A 23,826-nucleotide genomic window follows, 5' to 3' on the forward strand; every position below is an offset into this window, starting at 1 on the left:
TTTTCGGCACAAATTGAGGAAAGACTATGCACAAGCAACAGTAAGTCCCCACAAACTAAGCCAAACCACACCATTAACGATCCAATGATTTATTACATACCAGTATCTATATGCCCCCTCATAGTATAAAAACATTCAAACACTGGATTATGATCATACTTGCATAATCTAACATAAGCAAAATAATTATCTTCCTGATTTGCAATTCTCATTTTATGCCTTTCAGCCAAAAAATGAGCAAAAAAAAAAGAGAGGAAAATCGCTCCAAATATATGCTGATTTTATTCTGTATCATCGTTCTTGTTACTTTAGTTTTGGAACTGTAGCATTGAAGAAAGCAACCAGATTTTCTGTTAAACAATCTGGAAGTATATGAAATTAATTTTTAAACCCAAACAAGAATGTGCACAAATATTCCAAAATAAAGATACATCAAGAAACTGTTTCTAGGAATACAGTCACAAGTTGCAGCTATCAATGGCCTATCATCATATTAATTCTACAACAGGATTCTGCATATTCTTCATTTGCCTTGCATTCCTCCCAAGTTATCAGGAAACTTTGGAGCTGGGGAAGTATGGTAGCAAAATTAGTCTGCACCAAGAGTACAGGATTTTGTGAAAGCCAACTTGAGTATGCCACTGAGATTAGCTCAAAAGGAACAAAGGCTCGGGCAGATCAAGAGAATGGTCAGTCCATCAATGAAGACAATGACTTGGGGAGAGAAATAAACACAACCTAGTCATGTTCGTTGGATACGGATATCCACAGAACAGAAAGAATTCAGGAACCTCATGGTTACTTAAAAATCACTGAACAGGTCACGTTTCATCATCTTGAAGAGCCATACTGGCAGAGCTCCTAAACCGTAAAAAATGCAGCTGCTACATTTCATCGTTTTGAGGAACCATAACCAGCAGCTTCTAGACCATTAAATATCACATCTAATGGGATGGCAAAGATCAATGATCGGCCTAAAATCACCAGGAAAACACTATGCCACAAGTTCCAATTTTTTATTCCTCTTGCAGACAGCTCAGACAACAGCACACAATCTTCATTTGTCATCCTGAATCCAATTGAATAAGAGTATTTCTGGCAGATCGAAAACCTTTAAATGATCTCTCATTCTTAATCTGAGGACATCATACTTGATTTTGGGATACCACCTTGACAGAATCTCCATGAACCATCATCTTGCCTTTTCAAAATATACTCTACTTTGTATCTACTGCAAGAATGCAATCAGCCGGAAAAAAATGAATACCCAAGTTATTCAGACCAACCATGAGAGTGACAACGGTGTATTGGAAAAGGAATTACCTGTAATAACAGGTTTTTTTCACCTGAGACTCATCGACAAGCTCAGCAGCTTCTTCTAGCACAGCCTCAATTTCAGCAATCTCACTACCAGATACATCTGATACCATCTCAGCCCGCAGGATAGACAGATGTAGTAAAACAAATCTCAAAACAGGACCTAGCTTTTGCTGAATGTGCTAAATCTTGCCACTGTCCACCAAAAAAAGAAAAACTGAAGAATACCAAAAATTAAAAAAAAAGAAGTAACAACCGAACCACACAAAAAAATGCAAACATGCATTTACCTTTGAAAGCATAGTCTCAGCAAGAATCTCAGGGAGTGCTTGTATTTGATAATTAGGGCCTAGTGCCTCAGCTTTGATGTCTTGCCATTGCTTTACCAGGGCTTCTGCTTCTTCCGCAGCCATTTGTTCCCTGTGTGGAGTAGTACCCGCAGCAGCAGGTAGAGGTGAGAGATCTGTGGGCCATAAATTTTGTGAAGTTCCTGCATCTGTTTGATGCTTAAGGTGTCTCCTGAATGTTTATCAACATGTTCCTAAGCTGGCCCCAATATTTCCATCAATAAAGCCAGAAGTTCTTTTCAAGCCTAAAGGTTGATTCATGGTCCAGGAAGGGGCTTCTGTGCTCAAAGCGTGACCAGAGTGCCATTTATGTGAAATTTTATTGTGAGCAAATTGCATGTTTAACAGCGCAAAGGCACCGAGTACAAAACATCCCGCAACAGCAGTACATGCAACTTTCCCTGCTATATCTCCTGTCATATACCAGCCTTCCAAACTTTTTGTATGATTTACTCCAGGGTTTCTCTTTAGCTGAACAGTTGGGGCACTAGTGCTACCAGTAGCCTTAACTAAAGCTGGTTGACTCTGCAGATCAGCTGGTGCAAGTTGCTTGACAGCCTCGCCCAGATGTCTAGTTGAATTAATATGTGCCTTTTGCTCCACAGACACTCCATAGTCAGACAAAAAACCAGAAGATGGTGATCGACAACTAGCAGAAGGTACTGTTTTTATGGTTCCAATTTTTTTGCTTGCCGCCCACTTAGAATCCGCTTTGGGCCCCGAAAAAAGTTGGGCCTAAGTTTGATAAATAAGCTTTAGAACATTTGCAATCCAAAGATCCATGCTATGTTACATACACATCCAGTAAAAAACTCACCAATGATGGAGAGTAATCTCGTGTATCAGGGAACAGACAAAGAACAGCATCCTTCAGCCATGTTTCCTGGTAAATTTCAGCAGGTCGTCTTGGCATAAGACAATTTCAATCTTAAGGCAAGTTCTCTGATCAGTGATAGCATATGTTCACAAGAAGAATCAAGTTACCACCTGCCCAAATTGCACCTTTCATCTTGGAAAGCAATGAAGGCAAATTTACATTGCCTACAACTTCCCAGTGCCATGTGTTCACAGTCAAAGTGAAGCTGTGTACCCATTGCTGAACTGCAATGATGAAAGTCACCAATTTGCGATATAATGAGATAGTTTTTCTTCTGTTCTTTAATTTTTAAAGGTACTGTAATAGCCACTAAAGTTTAGAACTAACCCCAGATATTTGTTTGTTTTTTTATTAAAAAGGAATACTTAACCATATGCAGACTTAAGGAATACTTAACCATATGCAGACTTGCATAAAACTTAACAGAGTTCTCAACATATTATGAGAATTTGGAACCAGTAAGAAAATAGCAATAAAGTAGCACTAAGAAAACAGTAACTACCTGAAAACAACTTTGCAAAACAAACTTGTATAAATAAGTTATAAGTTCCTTAATTAAAATATGATAAATTCGTTTTGGTAAGTAATTACTTATTAAAAAAACTCACATAAGGCATAGGACATCTAGAGGGCTAATTTCTTGAACAACATAAAGACAATAGAGAATCTGTATCTCCTAACCCCATTGCTTACAAGTTTCTCCAAATCTCAAAAAAGGTTAAAATGAAATAGGAGAGGGAGAAAGAGCAGGGTGGGAACAAAGGAGCATCCACTTATGGCACATCACTGAACACCTAAGAAGTTATTGCACCATGTGTATAGTTTTATAAATGCGTATATGCAAATACATACATATATAATGATCAGTATGATGGCACGTAGGTGGGTTCAGTCACAAAAATACTGCATTTATGATATGCATGTGAAATTCATTTTATTGTTGGTTATTTCATATTATACGGCCTAATTATATTTAGATACAAAATGAACAACATAATATGCCCTCTGTGCTATTAATCTTAGGAGTAAAATACAGATCTAAGGTAAAAGTAGTTATTGTCTTCTAATTGTAAGATTGTATATTAGTGTTCTCACAGCATATTTGTATACACATGCTATCGAATCTGACAAAAATAAACAGTAGGTATTCATATGCGAGCATATAAAAATATTGAGAATGCAAAGAGGATTATAGCTGAAGTGTTGAATGAGCATCCCAAGCAGAGGGATGAGTGTCTTTTCACTGCCCAAGCCAGATATGAAAGTATTCAATATAATCAGTAAGTATACATATCTGAGCATTCAAAGTAATGGGTACAAAGTGGGATTGTAGCTAAAAGTGTTAAATAATGCATGTCAAGATGAGTAGCAAGAGTATCATTTCACTGTTCAAGCCCCTAGTGAAATCCCTTACAATTGCAGACAGTTCTAAGAAAACCACAATAGTCAATGATTTGTCAAGAAATTGAAACCATTCCAACAGACAGTCAACTTAACAATATGTAATGCGTTGCAAGAGTTGTAACCAGAGAAATCTGTGAGTCTATAAAGAGTTCAGACATTTGAATGTTGGACAAAGGAAAATGGAAAACTTTTTGAAATGTTAGATCTTCGGAATAAAAGTGTGCTATTCGCAAGCATGGGTACCTATATGTGAATCAAAACTGAGGCCCAGAGGGCTCTTGTTAGCTTGTCTGCTATTACTTTCTAAGTGTTTATGACTGAATGCGGGATCTGCCTTTTATTCCCAAAGTGAGGGGTGAACACCACATTTTATCTTGAAGGGTGTGCATCCTTCCTTTACTTCTCATATTACAATAATAATGTTATACGAATGACCATTTCAATTCCATGCTATTTCCCCCTTGCTTCTGTCACTTTAACAAACCTACTCAATATTAGTTCTTTTGTTTAATAGGAACTCAACAGTAGTTCTTTTTGTGGCAGGGTTTTTTTCTGAAGGAAGTCTGGTTCCAGTCATAATCTCCTCAAGCATCTCCGTAGGCATCTTATGCTGACATAAAATAAGTACGCAGATTAGAGAAGGCAGAATTGACAAGTATTCGCCTTACTTACCACCCTCATCCTCTATCTCCCCTCTCCCCCCCCACCCCCACCCCCTTTTCTCTCTGAGCATGTGTAATAGGATCTTCAGTTGACTGAGAAAGACAAAGACCTAAGAGATCCATTAAAACACAACCAAAATCAGGAGTCAGTTTCCAAACTAAATGGAAGTAGATGGATTTTAGCAATCTAAGTGTTTACATTTCAATATCGCTTGAACTGGACATTAATGATACAATATATGGCTTTATAAAGAGCACATATCAAAATCAGCACTGCCTAAATAAATTGATATTTCACTTAAAGAAAGACTAAAATCACCAGCGTGGAATGTCATCTCCCATGAATGTATATAGTGAATGCAAGGTTTTTAAGTGAACTTTTACCATATTTTTATTGACATGACAAATCAAGCTGAAAGATAATATGCATCTGTATTTGTTTATTAGTTTCCATCCATTATCTATTCTATTTTTAGATGCTTGGGATTGGCAATTTTCACTTTGGACATCCATTCTATGAAGACATGAGCCCTTAGTAACTTAGTTATTGTAATACCTCTATGCTTCCCTTGTAAATGAAAAGAAAATAGCTATTTATAATGTTTACATATCAATATTGCTTGAAAGAAAAGTGTCCACAATGAAAACTGGAGTTTCCTAGGGCTGATTGGCAATTAAATCAAATAAATCCACCTCAACATTTGCCTGTATTTTCAAACAAAAAGAGAAGAGAAAAGGGGAAAAAAGAACCATGTTGAACCATCAAGATTACCGATCAGCACTCAAATCTTCAATGTTTAACGCTTTGATGGAATATATATAAAGTAAACATAATAAATTGTCTGGATGAACCAGCTGGAAGATTAATCCGAAAGGCTTTTAATTCTGTTCCTTCCAAAAGGAATAACATGCAGCACACGACATACCAATGATTGATCAACAGTGCCCTTGACTTTGTCCTCTCTTCTTGCAGTTGGATCAAAATTCTGTGAAGTTGAATTTCTGTTGACTTCAAGCTGGCAAAGTTTTTCAACAGCTGCTGTCCCACCACCCTGAGCACCAAGCATTAGTTTTTAATATATCTATATATTGCAGAATAACACAAAGGCCCCTTAAAAACTTACCTCCCCAAGAAGAAATAAGCAGAAGGCTTCCTCAAATTTTAGATCCACACCCTCTGATGCAATCAAACACTCACAGATGATTTTTGCTTTAGTGATCTGCATCCCAGATTGCCAAGAGTTACACCATTGCAGCGAGGCCAATAAGTTATTGTCTTTAACTAAGAAAACATACCATATCAATTTGTCTTGTTGAAAATCCAAGGGCAATATGAGCTATCATCACCATATAAAAGCAGTTAAAATCAATTACAACTTTCTGATTTTGTGATTCCAGAGATTTCTTGTTCTTGCGAGTAACAGCCACGGTATCCCAAGAAAGAAGATCTACTATTTCAGTAGCCATTAGCTTATTCATTGCCTGGCCAAGGAAACAAGGCCAGTCTTGAACTCTACACGAATATTCAACATTGAGACCTTGTTGAAGCAATTCACGCAAGGCTGCAATTGCTCCTCGCCTACGTTCAGCATTATCAGGAGTGTGTGGCATGCCTAGTAGCTCCAATGTGCAAGCAGGGCCAGCTCCTCTAAGGACTCTTCTATCTAGAAGCATACCCAACAATCCAGTTATTTCATAAAGGAACATGTGATGAATGGAAACAGACAGTGCAAGGTATTTGCCTGTGACAGCAGTGGCATTTTCCCTAGAGAGATTTTGCCCCTCAATAGGTATTGAGCACGTGCAAGAGCTTCAAATCCTTCAGATACTTTACTTTTCTCAAGACCAGTCTTTGCAATCGAGCACTTCATAGAAAAATATTCCAACAGTGAGAAGAAATTGAAAGAGAGATGAATAAATATTTATATGATTAAAATGCAATGCTTTTTTTATAAAAAGCAAAAAAAAAGCGTGTCATTACTTCAGCCAGTGCCATGGAGAGAAGTAAATCATGAACGTATGGTTTAGCATCTGGAAGTTGCAAAGCTGCTCGACCAATATCCAGCACCAGTTTTTCTGTCCCACCTGCATTAAGAATTAGTCTTCTGTCACCTCCATTTGCTTAAGCTATAACACATAAATAACTTAGCCAGGCAAATTTATATCAGAGATTTGACAAGGGGATTTTGACAAAGCAAGATATGCTGAACTGGCCCGTACGGCAGGTTCAACCCGTACCGAACTAGTCTGGTCTCTGACTGGTCCGGTTCGACCTTAAAAAATGGTTTTGGCCTCTATGGGGCCGGAACCAAGTGGTACCGAACTGGAACCGGCCTGAACCGGCCGAAACCAGATGCGTACCGGATGGAACCGGACAGTTTCTTCCGGTATGGCTAGGAACCAGTGCAAACCAAACCGGTTTGCACCGATTTCGGTGCCACAGCGCGCCGCGCGAGCGCCATGTCAACCACAGCATGTGCGCTGTGTTAACACGACCGGCTCGGTACCAGTCCGAACCGGTCCGATGGTCGACTGGCACCGGTTCGGCCTACCTTGTGACGAAGTCTAAGAATCAAAGTCCATCATACTGATCAGTATAATATAATATCCTACCTTAGAGTGTACTTTTCTTGAAAAGGAATCAACGCGCATGGCAACATGCAAACCTTCTTAGAGGTTCAGAACATATATATTCAAGCTTTAAATCATATAACAGGGCACAGTCATCAATAAAAATAATTATATCGTGTTACTGTATCCATGCATGTACAATTGCCCTTTTTTAAGTAAAACAGGTCTCAAGCCCAGACAAATTTGAGGAAGTATGTTACTGCTTGAACTGTTTCAGTTGACCCAAAGCATGTGAAAACACTATCATTCCTGTGGAATACAACAAAAAGAGACAGAAACCAAGCATATCTAAATTAGGAGGGTTGGTAAATAGGAATAAGTGCATTATCAATCGGATGACAGCTCTCTCAAATCAGACGACAGATTTGCTTCCTCCCCGGCAAGTTGGAGTTTATCACATTGGCATACTTGTAGCAAATTTGACCGACCAAGCTAGAAGCTCAACCTAACATTTAGTAAAGCTTATACCAGGAAGTTGGTACTTGTTAACAAATTAACATTCCAAATGAATGGAGAGAAATTATGAGAGGTGTGCAATAAGCTTATCCATTAAAAGCTGCAAGATGGCTTTTCAATAATTTAATTTTTCTTATATAAAAAATAGAAATCAAATTGTGACCAAACCAACACAAGATACAATGTTTTGAAAACTTTTGGTGGCAAATGGGCAACCAGTGGGCTGCCTAGTCCCTAGGCATTAAGCAATTGCATAGGTGGGTGTCTAAACCTAGAAGGATAGTAATAACACAACAAATGAAGCACAGCATATAAAATATAGTGCATCACTGGGAACCATTACCTTGCAACAGCAATACGAATACACAAACCAATCCCATCCTCCGTACTCAAACATGATGCAAAAAGATAAGGGGGCCACCTAGCCACACCATCTAGGTGGCCATCTTTTTATAAAACAATGCCAATGTGGTGGATCTAAAATCAACTACTATCTTTTATAATAATTTAACAGACCCTCATTTAGCTAATCAACTTATTAAATGACCTACACCTGAAAATTAAAGCTCTTTTCTAGATGAATGCATCAGCATGTTAGCACGAAAAGGAGAATTTAGAGCATCATATTTACTTCTTAGGAAAAAGTTCACAACTATTCAGATCTAGACATGTTGTCTTCTTCTGGTTTAACCATGTTGCATGATGATTTAAATAAAAAAAATCTACATACAACAAATTTTTGCAAGCATACCTCTTGTAGAAGACACAGGGCACCAGGCAGCCAATTCCAAGGAATACGAAGATTAGCTTTTGGTGGAACCTTTTCCTTTATGTTGCCAGCATATTCTGGCTCAAATAGAAGTTTATCCCTCACATCCATCAAGAGATCCTGTGAATCAGCAATAGAGAACATCAAGACTTAAATTTTTCAAATTCCAAGAAAGGGCAATGTATAACTAATAGAAGATTAATACAAATCTGATATAACTAATAAAAGATTAATACAAATCTGATACCTGCCGGGAAACAATGACATCAGCTGTGTATCCCTCTTCAATCTCTGAACTCTTCAGATCCATTGCTGCTTTAACAATCTCATCCTTTTCAGCTTGCCCAGGTACCCCAAGAATCTGCAAAATCATTAGGAAGGCTTCTATCATGATACAGATATAATGTGTTCAAGAAATTATGATTCAGTTATAGGACATAGCGCAGGTCGCTGTGCACCATCTTCTTGGGATGCCCACAAATAAATTCAGCAAAAGGATATATGATTCAGCTAAGGATAGTACATGAAAGAACTTATGCAGGTTTAGTTACTCATGTTGACAAAGAATAGTGGGGCTTTTGGGCTGAATTTATTGAGAGTTTATTTATCTCCTTTGGTAGCATGCTCACATTCACTTTTTTAATTGCTTGATAGATAGATTAAAGGTATTGAATCTATGAACAGTATTTTTTCTAGGGTTTATAACAGATTTTATCGTGATAGTTGTAAGTTGTTTTTATACATAAGTAGAAAATTATTTATCTTTTTCTGAAAACTTATCTGGGATGACCTGAATTGAGCAGGATTGCTTATGGGTCTGCATTTTCTTCACCTGGTCATATTCAGGTCAGGTTAGGAGCTCAGCACATCTAAACCTGACCCAAATTTGACCCAAACCAAAGCTGACCCATACCAACCTCTTAAATAAGTCTCTTACCTGCCCAATATTAAAGTATCTAACATAATGAAGAGAACACTCATCTCTCTTTAACACACACTGCATCTTGTTTCCTCCTGAAAACAAAACTTCAAACCACCACATTTCCCAAACAGCTCTTCCCTAGCATCCAAAGTTATAGCAAACAATTTAAGAATTAATAGCATACTTGTTTCCCAAATTAAAGTTATCACCCCCCCCTCTTACTCTTCCTAACCTTTTACATTTTCTTTGTCAATTGTAGTGTTATTGCATGGTTATCCTTGCATAAATGAGACTGAGAAAGCAGAAGATATGGAATCAAAATTATCTCAGGAATTGCAACATCAGAAGTTCAGGGTCCATTGATTGGTACTTATAATTTAATCGAGTCATTCAGGACATGCAACTTTAATGGGATTTCTTTCTCTGACATGCTACAAGCCAAATTAAAAGTGCAAGGGAAATACATCACAAAGAGTTCATGGTCTTAAATTGTAACTTACCATGCCTCATTCTTGGCAATGAAGCACCCACAAGGAGCTTCATGGGGAATCATAGCAGAAGATTTCAACCAACTAATAAATCATAAAGTGCAATGGTGATTATGGGACCTCAGGTTGCTCTTGGATACAAATATTCGGATCAAGTAAAACAAAAGGCACTGAAAACCTCTTTTGGCTGCTAACCAATTATACACTACCACAATTCTTCACCCGGAAAAAAGCAATCAATACATGCAATCGCAATAATAATCCACGTAAATATATTAACATACTCACCTGATAACAAGTGACGGGAATCTCAACTCCCGATCGAGCCTGGCCATTTTCCACGGCCGGCGCCTCCGTCACCTTGACGCCCGCCCGCCCGGAGGCCTCCCTTCGGACCGAACGGGATCTGGCCTCGAGAGAAACCTCATTGGGAACTCCGCCGTCCCCCTTACAAGCAAGCGAGGCCACGCCGGCCAAAGTCAAATCCCTCCGCCTCTCCTCCAGACCGCCATTCCCGAAGCCAGGGCGCCGCAAGGGGAATCCAAACCCCAGATGAGCCAATGCCATGCCCAGAACGAAACCCTAATCACCTTTCCTTCCCTTGCTCCTCCCCCATTCCCATGGAAAACATCGATCTACCAAAGGGGGATGGTTATAAATCCATGGCGAGGGTTAGGGCTAGGGTTTCCTTTCCTCCATTGTCGGCCAACATTTTGGAGACATCGGCATGACGAAGGGGGGAGAAGAAAAGGCCACCGTTGGAGCGAAAGAGGAGAAGAAGAGGAGGAATGGAAGCCGTCAGGCCGAAGCTTCGATAGGCTCGCGGTTTGGCGCGGGGGCGAAGAAGAGAGAAGAGTGTAACGGAATAAAAAGGCAGCCTGAGGAAAAAGAAAGCGGATTCCTTTCCCTTTTCTCATTTTTAATTTTTTTTTCTTTTTCCCTTGCCAAAAGAGCACATTATCAGACGGCCACAATCCTTCATCAGGAAAGGTTCTAAAAGAACGATAAGCCCAGCTAATACGCGTCTGGCGTAAGAAATTTAAAGGGAATAGTACTAAAATTAACTGGGATCAAAAAAAGGAACTTAATATAAAATTTATTATATTCCTAATAGATACAGTTAATATAAAATTTCTATCCTATGGACAAAAGCAACATGAGACCCACGCTATCATAAAAATTTATGTTACTACAAAGACAAGAAGGAAATCGCAAAGAAAAATAGATGAAATTGGTGCTTCATTGCGTAATCCGTCCATCAATTGCATCGACCAGAGCAAAGTCACCAATCTTCTAATGCCACGTAGCATGCTGGTGGTGCAGATCACCTTTTAGCTAAAAACATCTTTTAGCTAACAGGACATGGCTGTGCACCATTTCTATTTTGAAATGCTATTTTTTTTTTCAGATATATTATAGCTGACGAATGCCAAAGTATCAAAATATCAGATGTTATAGTGAATTGGGACTAATTATTTCTTCACAAACTGATTTTAATATTAACTTATCCGATAAAAAAAAATGAAATTATTAAATTTAGGATGATAAAATGAATTTGCATCGCCCGGTAACAGGTGTTTTTTCTGTTTTAATCAGCTTACTTAGGAGAAAACAATTTAAATGCCAATCAATCTCTCGACCAAGGTAACAGAAAATAGATCTCCTGCAGCAATAAACACAGAACTTGCTAATGACTCTAGAAGAGAATTTCTGTCAAGGGCTCAAGGTTTGGCAGGGTCTGCCTCTTAGCTTTCTGAAGAGCTCAATTGCACCCTAAGCGAGACAGCATAAATAATTAACATGGTTTAATGGCTTCCTCACTGTTTAGAAAGGAGCAAAAACAGAACAAGGCATATCCTTCCGTACCTTTGAGGTCTCTTTTTTTTTTACTCACCAGGGAGATACAACACTTTAAAGCAACTCGATATAAATCCCTTGAGCACCTTCTGAAGGGCAATACTGAAGCATATTCGCACGTCAACCTCAGTCAGGTTCTTTCAGAGGCACTAAAGCATGTACAATATATACATCAACAAAAGTAAAATTTGTTCTTTCTAATTTTTTTTTGAACTGTCCTTCAAATGCATAACCGGCTCATTTGCTTTAGTACCTCACAACATTAAGTCAGGTGCCATAGTCCACTGCAACTGAAAGAGAACATTCAGTGCTTTAGCCCTAGACATGTCTGCTTTCTATCAACCCCTTGCTGAGAGCAAAAGCAATAACAGTTTTGTACTACATGGAATATCACCAAATCAAAAGAATGATCCTTCGAAGAGTCAAGATAAAAGTTGGCAAACTAGAAATCCAAATTAGAATGAAACGATTTTCCATTTGAGAACTGTTCAAAATGATGTATCCCAATAAAACTATCTATATAAGACCGATGGATGGTAGATCAAAAATTTACAAAGGTAATTTCATACAATGGGCCCTACAGAAAGCCTCTATTATCAGTCATACCACAGCAACATGTGGCATGTGCCAAAATGACAGACTGAAGTTTTTGGACTCTGCAGAAGAAGCAGTACCAATTGAAGGGATATGGCTATCCCAGTTTAATTAACAATATTAGTATACTGCTGCGCAGTCTGCGCCCTTTCCAGAATGATAAATCAAAATCGGGTAAACTTTTCTGAGGTTAGCCATCAGAACATGAAGTTGACAATGGGCGAGATGACTTCAAATCCTTTGACATTGATGCAGTTGGGTCCCCGATATCCTGTGGCGGATCTGTTTCCATCATTGGTTTCTCGTCATCTTCAGATTCTACTATTGGTTCTTCAGAATCAGCCTTTGACCTGATACAGCACAAAACATAGTGAATTATAGGCTTTAAGACTTCATAATATTTCCAATTATTCCTTTGAGGTCTACCCAATATGCTACAAGTGAGAGGCTCATTAGGAGCCATCGCTGTTCAAGATTTTCTAACCAACATTTTTAATTGATTAAAGCATTGCACCATAATGTTGGGTTAGCCTCGTCATTTTCCAAATCCAAATGAACCACAAATTAGTCATAACCAGACATCTATGCAAGGTATGGAATGGATTCATAGGAAGAATCTATTATATCTAAGATACAAAGTGTATTAGGAAATCTATATAAATTATAGGTTGCATTTCATCAAACCAATACCAAGAATGCTTCAAAGTAGATAATCATGTAAGAGAAGACAAGGGGCAAGAAAAGCTCAACAGCCAAACTATTCTCGGCACCACAACTATTCACAGGGTTTAAACTAAAGCAGAAAAAGCATAGAATGGTTTCAGACTCACCTTGGTTTAAAAGGAAGAAGCGGGACATTAAAAACTCACCTTGGTTTAAAATTATAGTCTTTTAATTCCTTTATAACATGGTTGAATGCATGGAGAGCCATTTTCTTAACCTGGATAATGTTCAATAAAATTAGAAACAATTACAGGAATTTGAACAAAGTCTTCAAGATGCTTGACAGAAAACAAATTTAACAAAAGAAATCATGAAAAAGCACAAATATGGACTTATAGGGATGAAAAATATAGCTAGTAAACCTCTAGCTTATCTTCCTTAGCCCTGTGCTCTTCTGGAAGTATGCGAAATTCTTCTGTTAATCGAATGCACTCACGAACATTCTCAGGAGACACAAAGTCCATCGCAACCTTTATGCATGACTGTTAAGGAGATAACAATGCCGAATGCCAGTTACCAGTGATGCAAGCATAAACCCTTGATGTTATTCAGGATGAATAGAGTTGTTATGTGAATAAAAGAAAAGCATACCTTTAGATTTCTGACTTGATGGGGACATCCAGCTGGGATAAAGACGGCCTCGCCAAGCTTTTGCTCGAATGTCCAAGGCTCAATTCCTAAATGAACACGAGTCATAGATTATTAGGTCTAAATGCCTTCAATTATACTAATCTGAATGCATAACAAAGAACCAACAAGGATTTCATTTGTCGCCAGAATTGATGTAAGATTAACTAACCATATTCATCCTTAAGCTTCCTTTTGTGCTCCAAGGTTAAATAGAAAGACTGATCATGAATAGGATGAATCACCTATGACAAACAATGAACTTATTTACAATGCAAACAAGGAAGATGAAATGCTCCACAATACGATCCTGTACATATTGGCATGTTGTTACCTGTTCAATTGGAGAACAGTGGACATGCCTGAACTCTCTAGCATGCTTTCTAAGATATTCCTGGAGCTTCGTAACATCTTCTCTTCGAAAAATATCCCACAACGCACCTCCTTCTGGCTGCTTTTGCTCTTTTCGCTCTATACTGTCACCCAATACAGCAGGTTGTTGCTCTCTCTCTTTATCTGAACCCCCATCTTCCTTTGCCACTGTATAGTTTTTCAAATCTGAAACTTCCTTCACTCCACCACCATCAGAATCTTTTGCGGTTTCAGTGTTTACAGCAATAGAATCAAGATCTCTTCTCATTCTTTGACCAGAAAATGCAGCCTTCCTCCCCAGCTTTCTCCTCCTGCTTCTAATTTTTGTTCCCTCATCTGGCCCTTCAGAAACTTTGCGATTGCTACCCTCAGCTTGTATCGCCACATCATTACCAGATTTGTCTTCAGGTAAGAGATTAGGAGAATGCATTACAGCTTCTCCCTCATTCTGAATTTTCCCTGAAGTTTGACCAGGCACTACAATGCCCGACTTCTTTATAATGCCAGCAGGTCTGCCCCTTTTCAGACCTTGTTTTGTCTTAACCACAAGCATTTCATCATCATCCTTAACATCTGCATTGCACATTTCATTATTTCCAATTTTAATGGAAATCTGGCTAGCATCATCTCCTTGATCAACTCCTTGAGAGAAAGACACTCTATTGCTTTCAGTTGTAACAGGACATAGAGGAAAATTGCAAATAACATGCAGCCCAGTTTGGCAATCTTCATTACCTGCTTCAGCTTCGACACCAGTCTCCTGATCAGATGCTTCCTCACCAACTCCTTTTTCCAGAATTTACCACAGATATTGGCTGAGACCGACCAATTTCCTTCAAGGAGGATTGAGATATTGGAAATTCTCCATCAGCAATGGCACATGACTGAATATCAACCAAATTGGATGTGGATTTAATTACAGATGGATCTTCAGTATGAACTTTAACAGTCCCTTTTAGATCATCACAAATTGCGCCAGAATGCTGGATTTCATTTTGGCATACATTCACTTGACCCATCTGTTGATTTTTAAGAGTTTCTTCATCATTCAAATTAGAAGAAGCCATTTGACCCACTTTCTTCTCTTCTGCCTCACCAGCTGATGCATGTAACTCAATGGATTCCATGACAGACTTGTTAATAGATAGCTTCGGACAAATTCCATCAGCTACTTGACCATCATCTCCAGTTCTTTGACATTCTTTTAAATCTTCATTCTGAGCAAGCTGATGGTCATTTGAAAAACAACCATTTTGTCCCTCTTGTTCATCACATATTACACTTTTTTCAGCTTCAAAATCAGAAAAGCCTGCATCAGCATCTTTCTTAACATGCATTGCATCCTCAAATTTAACATCTGATTTTTTCACATGAGATTCAGCTATAGAGAGAGAAACTATTTTTTCCTCACCAACACAATCATCACATATATTGTTTGCTTGCACAGGAAGGTCATTTTCTATATTTGAAGTTTGCATGGAGTGCTTTGCCCCAGCAGTTAAGCTGATGTTTGAATTATCATCAGGTGGCTCCATTGCAGATTTCCCTGGAGAGAGTGATGAGCTCTCTTCTGGACCTGTTTGTATGGTATAAATCTGTTCTCTTAAATCTTGATCCCTGTGTTTCTTTTTCAACTTCTCTATCCTGGAAAGCTGATAATCAGAAAGGGTAACCTCTGCTGTATGTGTCAACACATTCACCTGGGTAAAAAATCGCATATCAGGCATCAAAGATATTTCCTGATTAACAGGGAGTCGCGTGCAAGACAAAAACTACTGAAAATTTCTAGAACATTGGATCTGTGAGGCATGCTAATGAAAAACATTAATTTAATATACTAATACTATTAAAGAACTGCAAACAGAAAATCTAATAAATAAATTGAATAAATATAGACCATCATTTCATATATGATGCTGGAGATCAAGATATGAGAATCAAAAACAGGGATCGCCAAAAAATGATAGTTAAAACTAATAGATGTTTCTTGGTTTAGTTTTCAACCTCCTTCCCATTAAGTGAAAAAATAAATAAATAAATGTAATGCTGCAGGAGGATAACCAGTACAGGGGACACCAAATCATTCAAGCCAGCGACGCTAATGTATCATCAGACACTCTGCAATCGGATTTTGAGACTATTGTGCAAAACATGTGGTTGAGTTAGGCTAGAAATGTGTGGATTCACATCATACAGAATACCAAATCTCAGCTATCAACATGAGGTTAGTTATATCAACTCAAGAAAATCAAAGCCACAAACAGACATGACATCAGTACTTGCAGCAAAATACATACCGCATCAGACATATCACAGTGAAGCTTTGTCACAGAATCACCCCTGCCTAACTCTTCAGCAAGACCATAAGCAATATATGTTTTGGGCCCCAGGTCTGGCTTTAGAACATCCTTAGGCAGCTTCACTGCAAGATTTAGAGGACCATACCTAGGATCTGTATATTCTGGGAATGGCAAAGCAGCTATAAACTCAGCACCATGACGAGGTAGCCGCTCCTCAAAGGCACTGGCTGGAGGCCAGTCCTTAAGTTTTAGCATCTCAGGCCATTGATTATCATGAGTTCGCCCCTCAGTATATCCTCTGAAAAACTGGTGAATATTTATCTCAACCTACAACATATATGATATGCATCAGAGAGTATCAATTTAAATAGACTGCGTAAAAACCAGCATGCAGTGGGCTGGCCCGCCAATACATTTCCTGGCATTTAAATGTCAAAAAATTACAAAGGATAACTAATAAAAACAGAGGATGAGTCTTGGCGCAACGGTAAGGTTACTCCATTATGATCTGGATGTCATGGGTTTGAAACACAGAAACAGCCTCTTCAGACGCGAGGGTAAGTCTGCATACACCAGACCCTCCCAAGACACCACAATGGCAGACGCCTCGTACACTGAGCCACCCTTTTTTTATGACAAAAAAAAAATAAAAAATACAGCAAGCTGTCAAGGAATACACAGGACTCAAAAAATAGATATAGACAAATGCCTACTTGCATAATCTTCATCAGATAGGCAATTTTATCCTATGCAAGCAACAAACAACCAACCGCATATCCAAAAAAATTTCTTCATGGATCCTTTAGTGCAACATGTCATGTAACATTCCTTCAGAAATATAAATAGTTATTAGGATTTAAAATTAAGGTTTCACTGCCATTGACAAAATATTCACATGCTGATCAAAATATACCTCACCAATTAGTTGATTTTACAACTATAGCAAAGTTTCAGCTCGCGCTTAACACAATGAAAGAAATTTCATTCAACTAAGAATGGATTAATAACTTATATATGATTAAGATTTTTGGAAAACTCTATAAGTCAATATGCAAAGGAAAGAAAATGGACACACAGACACATATAGTCATGCACAGTTCCACATATTTTAACAAGATCGATATGCAATGTTCCACACGCACGCACATGCACATGTACACACACATATATATGTGAGTATGTGTATTCACCAAAATTATTTTACAAACATTTCTTAACATCAAAAACATGTATGAGATGTTAAAACTAACCTCGTACCAATCCAAACAATCAATTGCCTTTACTGCCAGCTGCTCGGATGCAATCTTAGAATTTGTCTTCTCTCTTAATGCACGCCACATAACCATTGGCTCCCAGCTCAGGCCAGAAGTAAGCTCCAGCACATCACGAACAATCACCGGCTCCCCCTTTACCCAATGGTTTTGGAAGTGCTGTAGTTCTCCCTGTTGAATATCTCTAGCAGTTGGACAGTACAAATAGTTATCACCAGAATTTTCCCTACAAGCTGCTTTCCGCAACATATCACTCCCAGCCTTAATATCGCCAGATGCGGTGAAACAGGAGCACCAACGGGACACGTCCCCAAATTTCACAAACTTATTGCTTGTAGCAATTGCATCAGCTTTCTCCTCTAACTCACGGAGCAACTTTTCAGGAAACATGCACTTCAGCTCCAAAAGGGAGTTGCCACATCCCCCAATCTCCTTTGGAGGGCAAGGAATGCTGCCATCACTATTTGCTTTCCATTCTCTCATATGAGTCATGCAATCAGTGGAGATAGCAATATGACCGTCTAAAGAAGTCTCTTGAGTTTGTTTTCTATTAGCTCGACCTGTATTCATACGACGAGGAGATCCCCCATGCACATAATCTTTACGGCTGCCTTGATATGGCAAAATTACTGTGCCATCACTACCAGGTATGCGACCTTCATGAAGCTCCCGGCAGCAACCAAGGCATAAGTCATACGAACAGCTAGGACAGCTTCTGTGCAAATCAACAATAGAGGTTCTGCAATTGTTGCTGCTCCAAAATAATTTCACAAATCAGAAATTTGAAAGGCTGAATCAAATCACATGCAGAGCCTATTATTTATCAAGGGCAAGGTTTCAATTGCAGCCAAGATATCAGTGAGCATAGTATCGGACACTCACCGATACGATATAACTGATATCTCAGATGAGATTTCCTATCAATCTTTCGTGATCTTAAATTAACATGGAATGTAAATGCTTAGGAGAATATGTCATTTACATGGAAAGTTCTTCGGGCCCACCTACAGATGGCTCGGCAACTCAGAATTTAACCCACCCCCATGTCTTGCATAAATTCCTGAGAATCACACCAATCCCCTCATGCTACGTGGCAGGAAGAACTTTTTGTGCCCATGAAACAGGCCCCCCTTAGCATTACTCATTTTTACTTATTAAACATTTAATGTCATGCATAAGAACAGTAGGTAATCTTGGATACTATATTGGCCAATATTTCAATATCTAGGTTCCTATAATATCAGCCAAGATCTTCAAACATCTCAGTCCTCTTGCATTTTCCCGAGCTTTCCATTTTTGACCAAGATAGACCACAATCTCAGTTCTGAACAGCAATGGCCACCCAGCAAGATAGCCAAGATATCTGGTTAAAAAAGAGAAAAAAATACTTGATCAGGGAAAGAATTTTACCAGTATACACGTTCATCCTTTTGACATTTAGCTCTTTTTATCTTTAGGTCGGTCGACATAAAACCTGATCAAGCAGCAGCGGAGAAAGATCAGATTGAAAAGAACAAATGGAAAAGTATACAACTTGAAAGTCCAATTTATGCCAGTTATACCTCGGATCTTGGCCTCAATTTCCTTCTCCGCCATTTGTTCCTGGCGTAGTTCTTTCAACCATGGCAGCAATAAGCGTACAATATAACAATAGTATTGAACTCTGTCAGCTTTCTTGATCTTTTTTTCAGGAGGCTACAGTCAAAATAGAGAATGTGTTATCAGATATAATTACATAAGTAGAGAACTGAACATAAGAATGTTAAAGAATACCAAATACCAAAAGCAGACCTCAGGAACTCCTTTCATACGTAAGCATGCCTTGCAATTACAGTTGTTGCAGCAAACTGGGCATTTTCTTGAAAAATCAGCCTCTGATAAATGAGGATACCTAACAACAATCACAAAGGAAAATGCATAAAAATAATACCAGATATGTAATTTCAAGCTTGCAAGATTCACTATTATGCTACGAAACACAGGACCACCGGACTCAAACAAATACCTAGCAGCTAAATCTGTACAATCTTTCAAACAATCAAAACCATACAAGACAATTTAGAAGCATAGAAACTAGAACGTATTCTCTTAATGCTGCTTTACGAATTTCTATAATTCAACCCTATCAGAAAGAAAGTCTGATTAGAGTTCCTAGAAATGGATGAAACAATTTTTCTTTTTTTTTATAAAAAAAAAGAAGATGAAACCTGGAATAATAAAAAGAGCAGAAGGGAAAATTGGAGTTCTTTACAAAATTGGGACTGAAGAAAATTTGAAGTTAAATCCTAGATATAAACATACCAAGAATAATGTAAAAAATAAGGAGAAAAGGATCTTCACTCACCAGCGAGTCATGCATGGCACACAAAAGCGTTTCTTTTTGCAGCTTGAACACCATACCACTCTTCCCTTATCGTTCCTCTGACACTGGTGGCACATTAGGGCATCCTCCCCTGTCAGTTGCTTCCTCTTGGAACCCTAAAACACAAAGATACAGATACATAAATTAATCGCATTCAATCAAGCCGAAGAGATAAGAGTAATCCATCCAGCCAAGCTGGAGAGAATTATCACCTCAGGCTTTCTCTCAGGACCTGAAGCCTTGTTAGAATTCCTCGTAACCCTAGCAACAGAAGAGGGTCCAGCTTCCAAATCCTCCTTCTCGACCTTCTTAGCATCTTTCCCCTTTCTACCCTTCTTCTTCAAATGCTTTCTCTTTCGCTTCTTCCCCACCTTCAAAATGTCTTCGTATTCGTCTTCTTCGTTGCCCTAATACCCATAACAACATCGTTCGTTAAAAAAAAAAAAAAAATCAATTTTTATACGAGAAAATAGTAGGTGAATCTAGATGAAATGCAAGAAATCGATCCTCGCCATTTCCAGCCCGAAAAAAAAAAGAAGTAAGAAAGAAAAAATCAAATTTTTCTACAAGAAAGCAAGAGAAAAACCTCGAAGAGTGCAAGAAATCGCTGCTCAACTTCGCCAGCCCCGAAAAAGTTAAAGAGAGCAAAGGAAAAACGAAATAGATCGAATTTTGCTAAGAAACACAAAGAAAAGATGGAGGAAATCACTCCTCACCTTTGCAAGATCGTCTTCCTCCTCTTCCTCGTCGCTTCCCAGCTCGTCCACCACCATCGGCTTCACCGGCCTCCTCTCCCTCATCTGAATATCCCTCATGGCGAACACTCCCCCCAAACTAGCCGCCGGCAGCCGGAATGTCCTATCATCACTCCTCTTCCTCCGCCGGCTCGGCCGACCCCTGCCTCCCCCCACCCGCGGCGAAACCCTAACGCTACTTCTCCTGACCTGCTGCTCGTAGTGAGCCTCGCAGAGGCTCACACCTTCCTTCTTCCAGTTCTTGCACCGCCACGACTTGCCGTCGCTCCGGCTGCACCGCTGATCCTCCGGCGGCATCCCCGGCCGCTTCCCTCCCGCCATCTTTTCCCCAAAAACCCGGTTCTCACGCCCGAAAGACCCGGGTTTTAAAACCCGCTCGTCCCGCCAAAGCCGAAAGACTGGTGGAAGTCGAAGGGAAACGCCCCGTTCGCAGAAGAAAAAAAAGAGCTGGAGAGAAGGCGAAAGCAAGACGGGAGAGGAGAATAATGAAAAGCTAGCCTTTTTTTTTTTAAAGGGTCTATATAGAACACGGACCTCGCGTCGTACGGCGAGCGTGTGAACGCGAAATTAATGCACGGGAATCGGATTTGGAAATGGATAACGGGTGGCGTTCGGGGGTCCGGGAGGCGGTTATCATGCACCGGAGCGGCAAGGCGGGGACGCGGGCTGTGGAGGAGTCCGTGGCTGGCGGGCTTTGTGATTTGTGCCCCACTTCCAAGCCCTCTGATTGCAGGGAATCAGACGGTGAGGCCGCTCTAAGCCCAGTTTAGGAAAAGTATCGTTCTGCTCTCTCTCTCTCTCTCTCTCTCTCTCTCTCTCTCTCTCTCTCTCTCTCTGTGTGTGTGTGTGTGTGTGTGTGTGTGTGTGTGTGTGTGTGTGTGGGGTCAGGCAGCGGAATGTGTTCAACATTTCGGCATATACATGTATATGGCATGGTAGATAGACTCTCTATATTTAACTTAGAAAAGACTAATCTATTTTACATTATATATGAAAAAAAAAGCTATGGACCAAAGAAGGAAGTGAAGAGAGTAAAAACAATATCTAAATTGCTGACTAGGTTGCTACTTATATTGTGCATCATTCAGGAAAGTTCTTTTGAAAAAATGTCTAAGTCTGTTATTTCTTCTCTCCGTCAACTACTTCTTTTTGATCTTTCTGAATGTACACATGCGCGTTTGGTATAAATCGTCATTGTATCAATATATATATGTGTATATATATATATAGTTTTTTCTAACATATGTTATGATTGGATTAATGTTGAGCAGATACGTTGCATGAGAGAAAAGCATACATGGCGAGGGTTTGGCAGCAAAGACGCTGCTGCAAAATCGAATATGAGAAGTTTGTAGAGCCAGGTGATGCACCAAGAAAAAACATGCAATCAGATATGTTTAGGGATTATCACATCTTAGAACAGTAGATCTCATGATCGAGATGCAACCTATACGTGGATGTCAAGGCCAACCCTAGGTTATCTATGAAAGAAAGCATCAAGGCAAGACTTTTGACCCACATGCATGGAAAAGCTTGAGCCCATTTAAGCATAACCCAGAGGGATACATCATATTGAGTTCTCGCATAAATTAATAGGTACATGGAAGGAGATATTAGTTGGGACTCCGCAAGTTCAAATATGGAGTACAATCGTAGAACTACTCACAAAGATTGTATCTTAAGTAATAAGGTGGCAATCAAGTTACGCAACCAACAAGCAATTCAAGCGCTATAATGGTGGAGATAATTGCACTTAATAAAGATATTTAAATAATGTCTATAAAAGCCACAAGTATAAATTGGCAAAGTCTCTGTTCATCCAAGATTTTAAAAATCGAGAATATTCGTCCTCCAAGCATCACCATCTTTTACATTAATGTAGTCCAAACCCTAGATGATGGAGGTCTGGCTTGCTTTTGATTTATGCACCTGACCGAAAGATTTTGGGGTGCTTTTGTACTGCAGTTTGGCAGAAAAACTTTAGGGCATCCTTGGAAAAATGCACCCGGTGTAGTAGCTAATCGAATGGTTTGAAAAGTGTGTGTACAAGCTCGTAATGAGGAACGTGATCTTGTTCGTGAAGATAATTAAATAATCCGCGATCCGCATTAGCTTATATTAGAACTATGTAACTTGTTTTGGCTTTCCATAAACACTTGTACATTTCGCTCTTGAGATTAAATGTTTACTTTTCTTGAATTTGGATGATTGGAGTGGATTAAGTGCAAAAAGAATGCTTATCTATTTTGTTGTTCATTATATATATCTAAAATGAATGCTGGTATTAGTGATGTGGATATTAATATTCTCATTGCGCGGGCCAGTATCAATGGTATGAATTTCTGCGCGGAGACTCTTGTGTAGAGTTCTCCCTTCATTAATTGCATGATGTTAGCATTAATAACATCATATAAATTACGAGGGATTCTGCTTAGTTATCATTAAAGTTAATTATTTAATGTGTAACGCAAAATTTATCTACTGAAAGCTTCTTTTCATTATAATTTATTATATTGTTATATTGCATTTTAAAAATAGTTAAAAAAAAGATGAAAATAATCATAGACCACACATCGTACTAGGCCAATATTTATAATGCCAATATTAATGACAAAAGTTCCTAACAAAAGCTTAATTTGTGCGAAATTTTTGATTGGTCATACCAATGACGATATTAATTACGGACGTTTCTACTCGGTCATCATTAAATTTAATGCTTAATTGCCAATAGAATTTTAGCTATTGAAGCATTCTATTTATTAGAATTTATTAATTACTGCATCAATTTCAAGAATAGTTAAAAAAGAAAAAAATTATATTATTTGCTAGTTTTATTTTAATCTCGAACCAAATGCCTATAAAATAGAACTTATTTTTTTATCTTAGCTTTTTTTTTTTCTACAACAATGCAAACTCCTTAACGATCTATTTCTCCATTCTCCTTGCTTAAGGTCATAATAGTAGAATGGATTAAGATCATAGTATTATTAAATTTTAAAGAAGCAAAAAAATTAGACATTAATTGGATAATGAAAACCATTCTATCTCATTTACAAATAAATCAGGTTATAATTATTTTCCTGCAAGAAAAG

General features: G+C 38.6%; 2 protein-coding genes across 2 annotated transcripts; both read right to left on the reverse strand.

The window, feature by feature from the left end:
- Positions 1-328: 328 nt before the first annotated feature.
- On the reverse strand, positions 329-10,761 carry LOC103722445 (plastid division protein CDP1, chloroplastic-like). The gene is given in 16 exon segments (XM_039115654.1): positions 329-1,231; positions 1,324-1,470; positions 1,472-1,512; positions 1,608-1,844; positions 2,031-2,255; positions 2,336-2,397; positions 2,481-2,547; positions 5,534-5,659; positions 5,732-5,827; positions 5,904-6,247; positions 6,250-6,271; positions 6,350-6,472; positions 6,589-6,692; positions 8,442-8,583; positions 8,711-8,824; positions 10,162-10,761. Coding segments are annotated over 16 exon segments (2,229 nt in total). The 5' UTR covers positions 10,441-10,761; the 3' UTR covers positions 329-1,131.
- Positions 10,762-12,179: 1,418 nt separating this feature from the next.
- Positions 12,180-21,225, reverse strand: LOC103722435 (lysine-specific demethylase JMJ25-like). Its single transcript, XM_026799962.2, is given in 15 exon segments — positions 12,180-12,674; positions 13,194-13,264; positions 13,410-13,529; positions 13,639-13,724; positions 13,847-13,919; positions 14,009-14,819; positions 14,821-15,746; positions 16,344-16,673; positions 17,597-18,368; positions 19,028-19,091; positions 19,180-19,312; positions 19,409-19,508; positions 19,962-20,095; positions 20,192-20,386; positions 20,696-21,225. Coding segments are annotated over 15 exon segments (4,335 nt in total). The 5' UTR covers positions 21,056-21,225; the 3' UTR covers positions 12,180-12,514.
- Positions 21,226-23,826: the final 2,601 nt, after the last annotated feature.

This window comes from Phoenix dactylifera, chromosome 18 (genome assembly GCF_009389715.1).
Source record: "Phoenix dactylifera cultivar Barhee BC4 chromosome 18, palm_55x_up_171113_PBpolish2nd_filt_p, whole genome shotgun sequence".
NCBI lineage: Eukaryota > Viridiplantae > Streptophyta > Magnoliopsida > Arecales > Arecaceae > Phoenix > Phoenix dactylifera.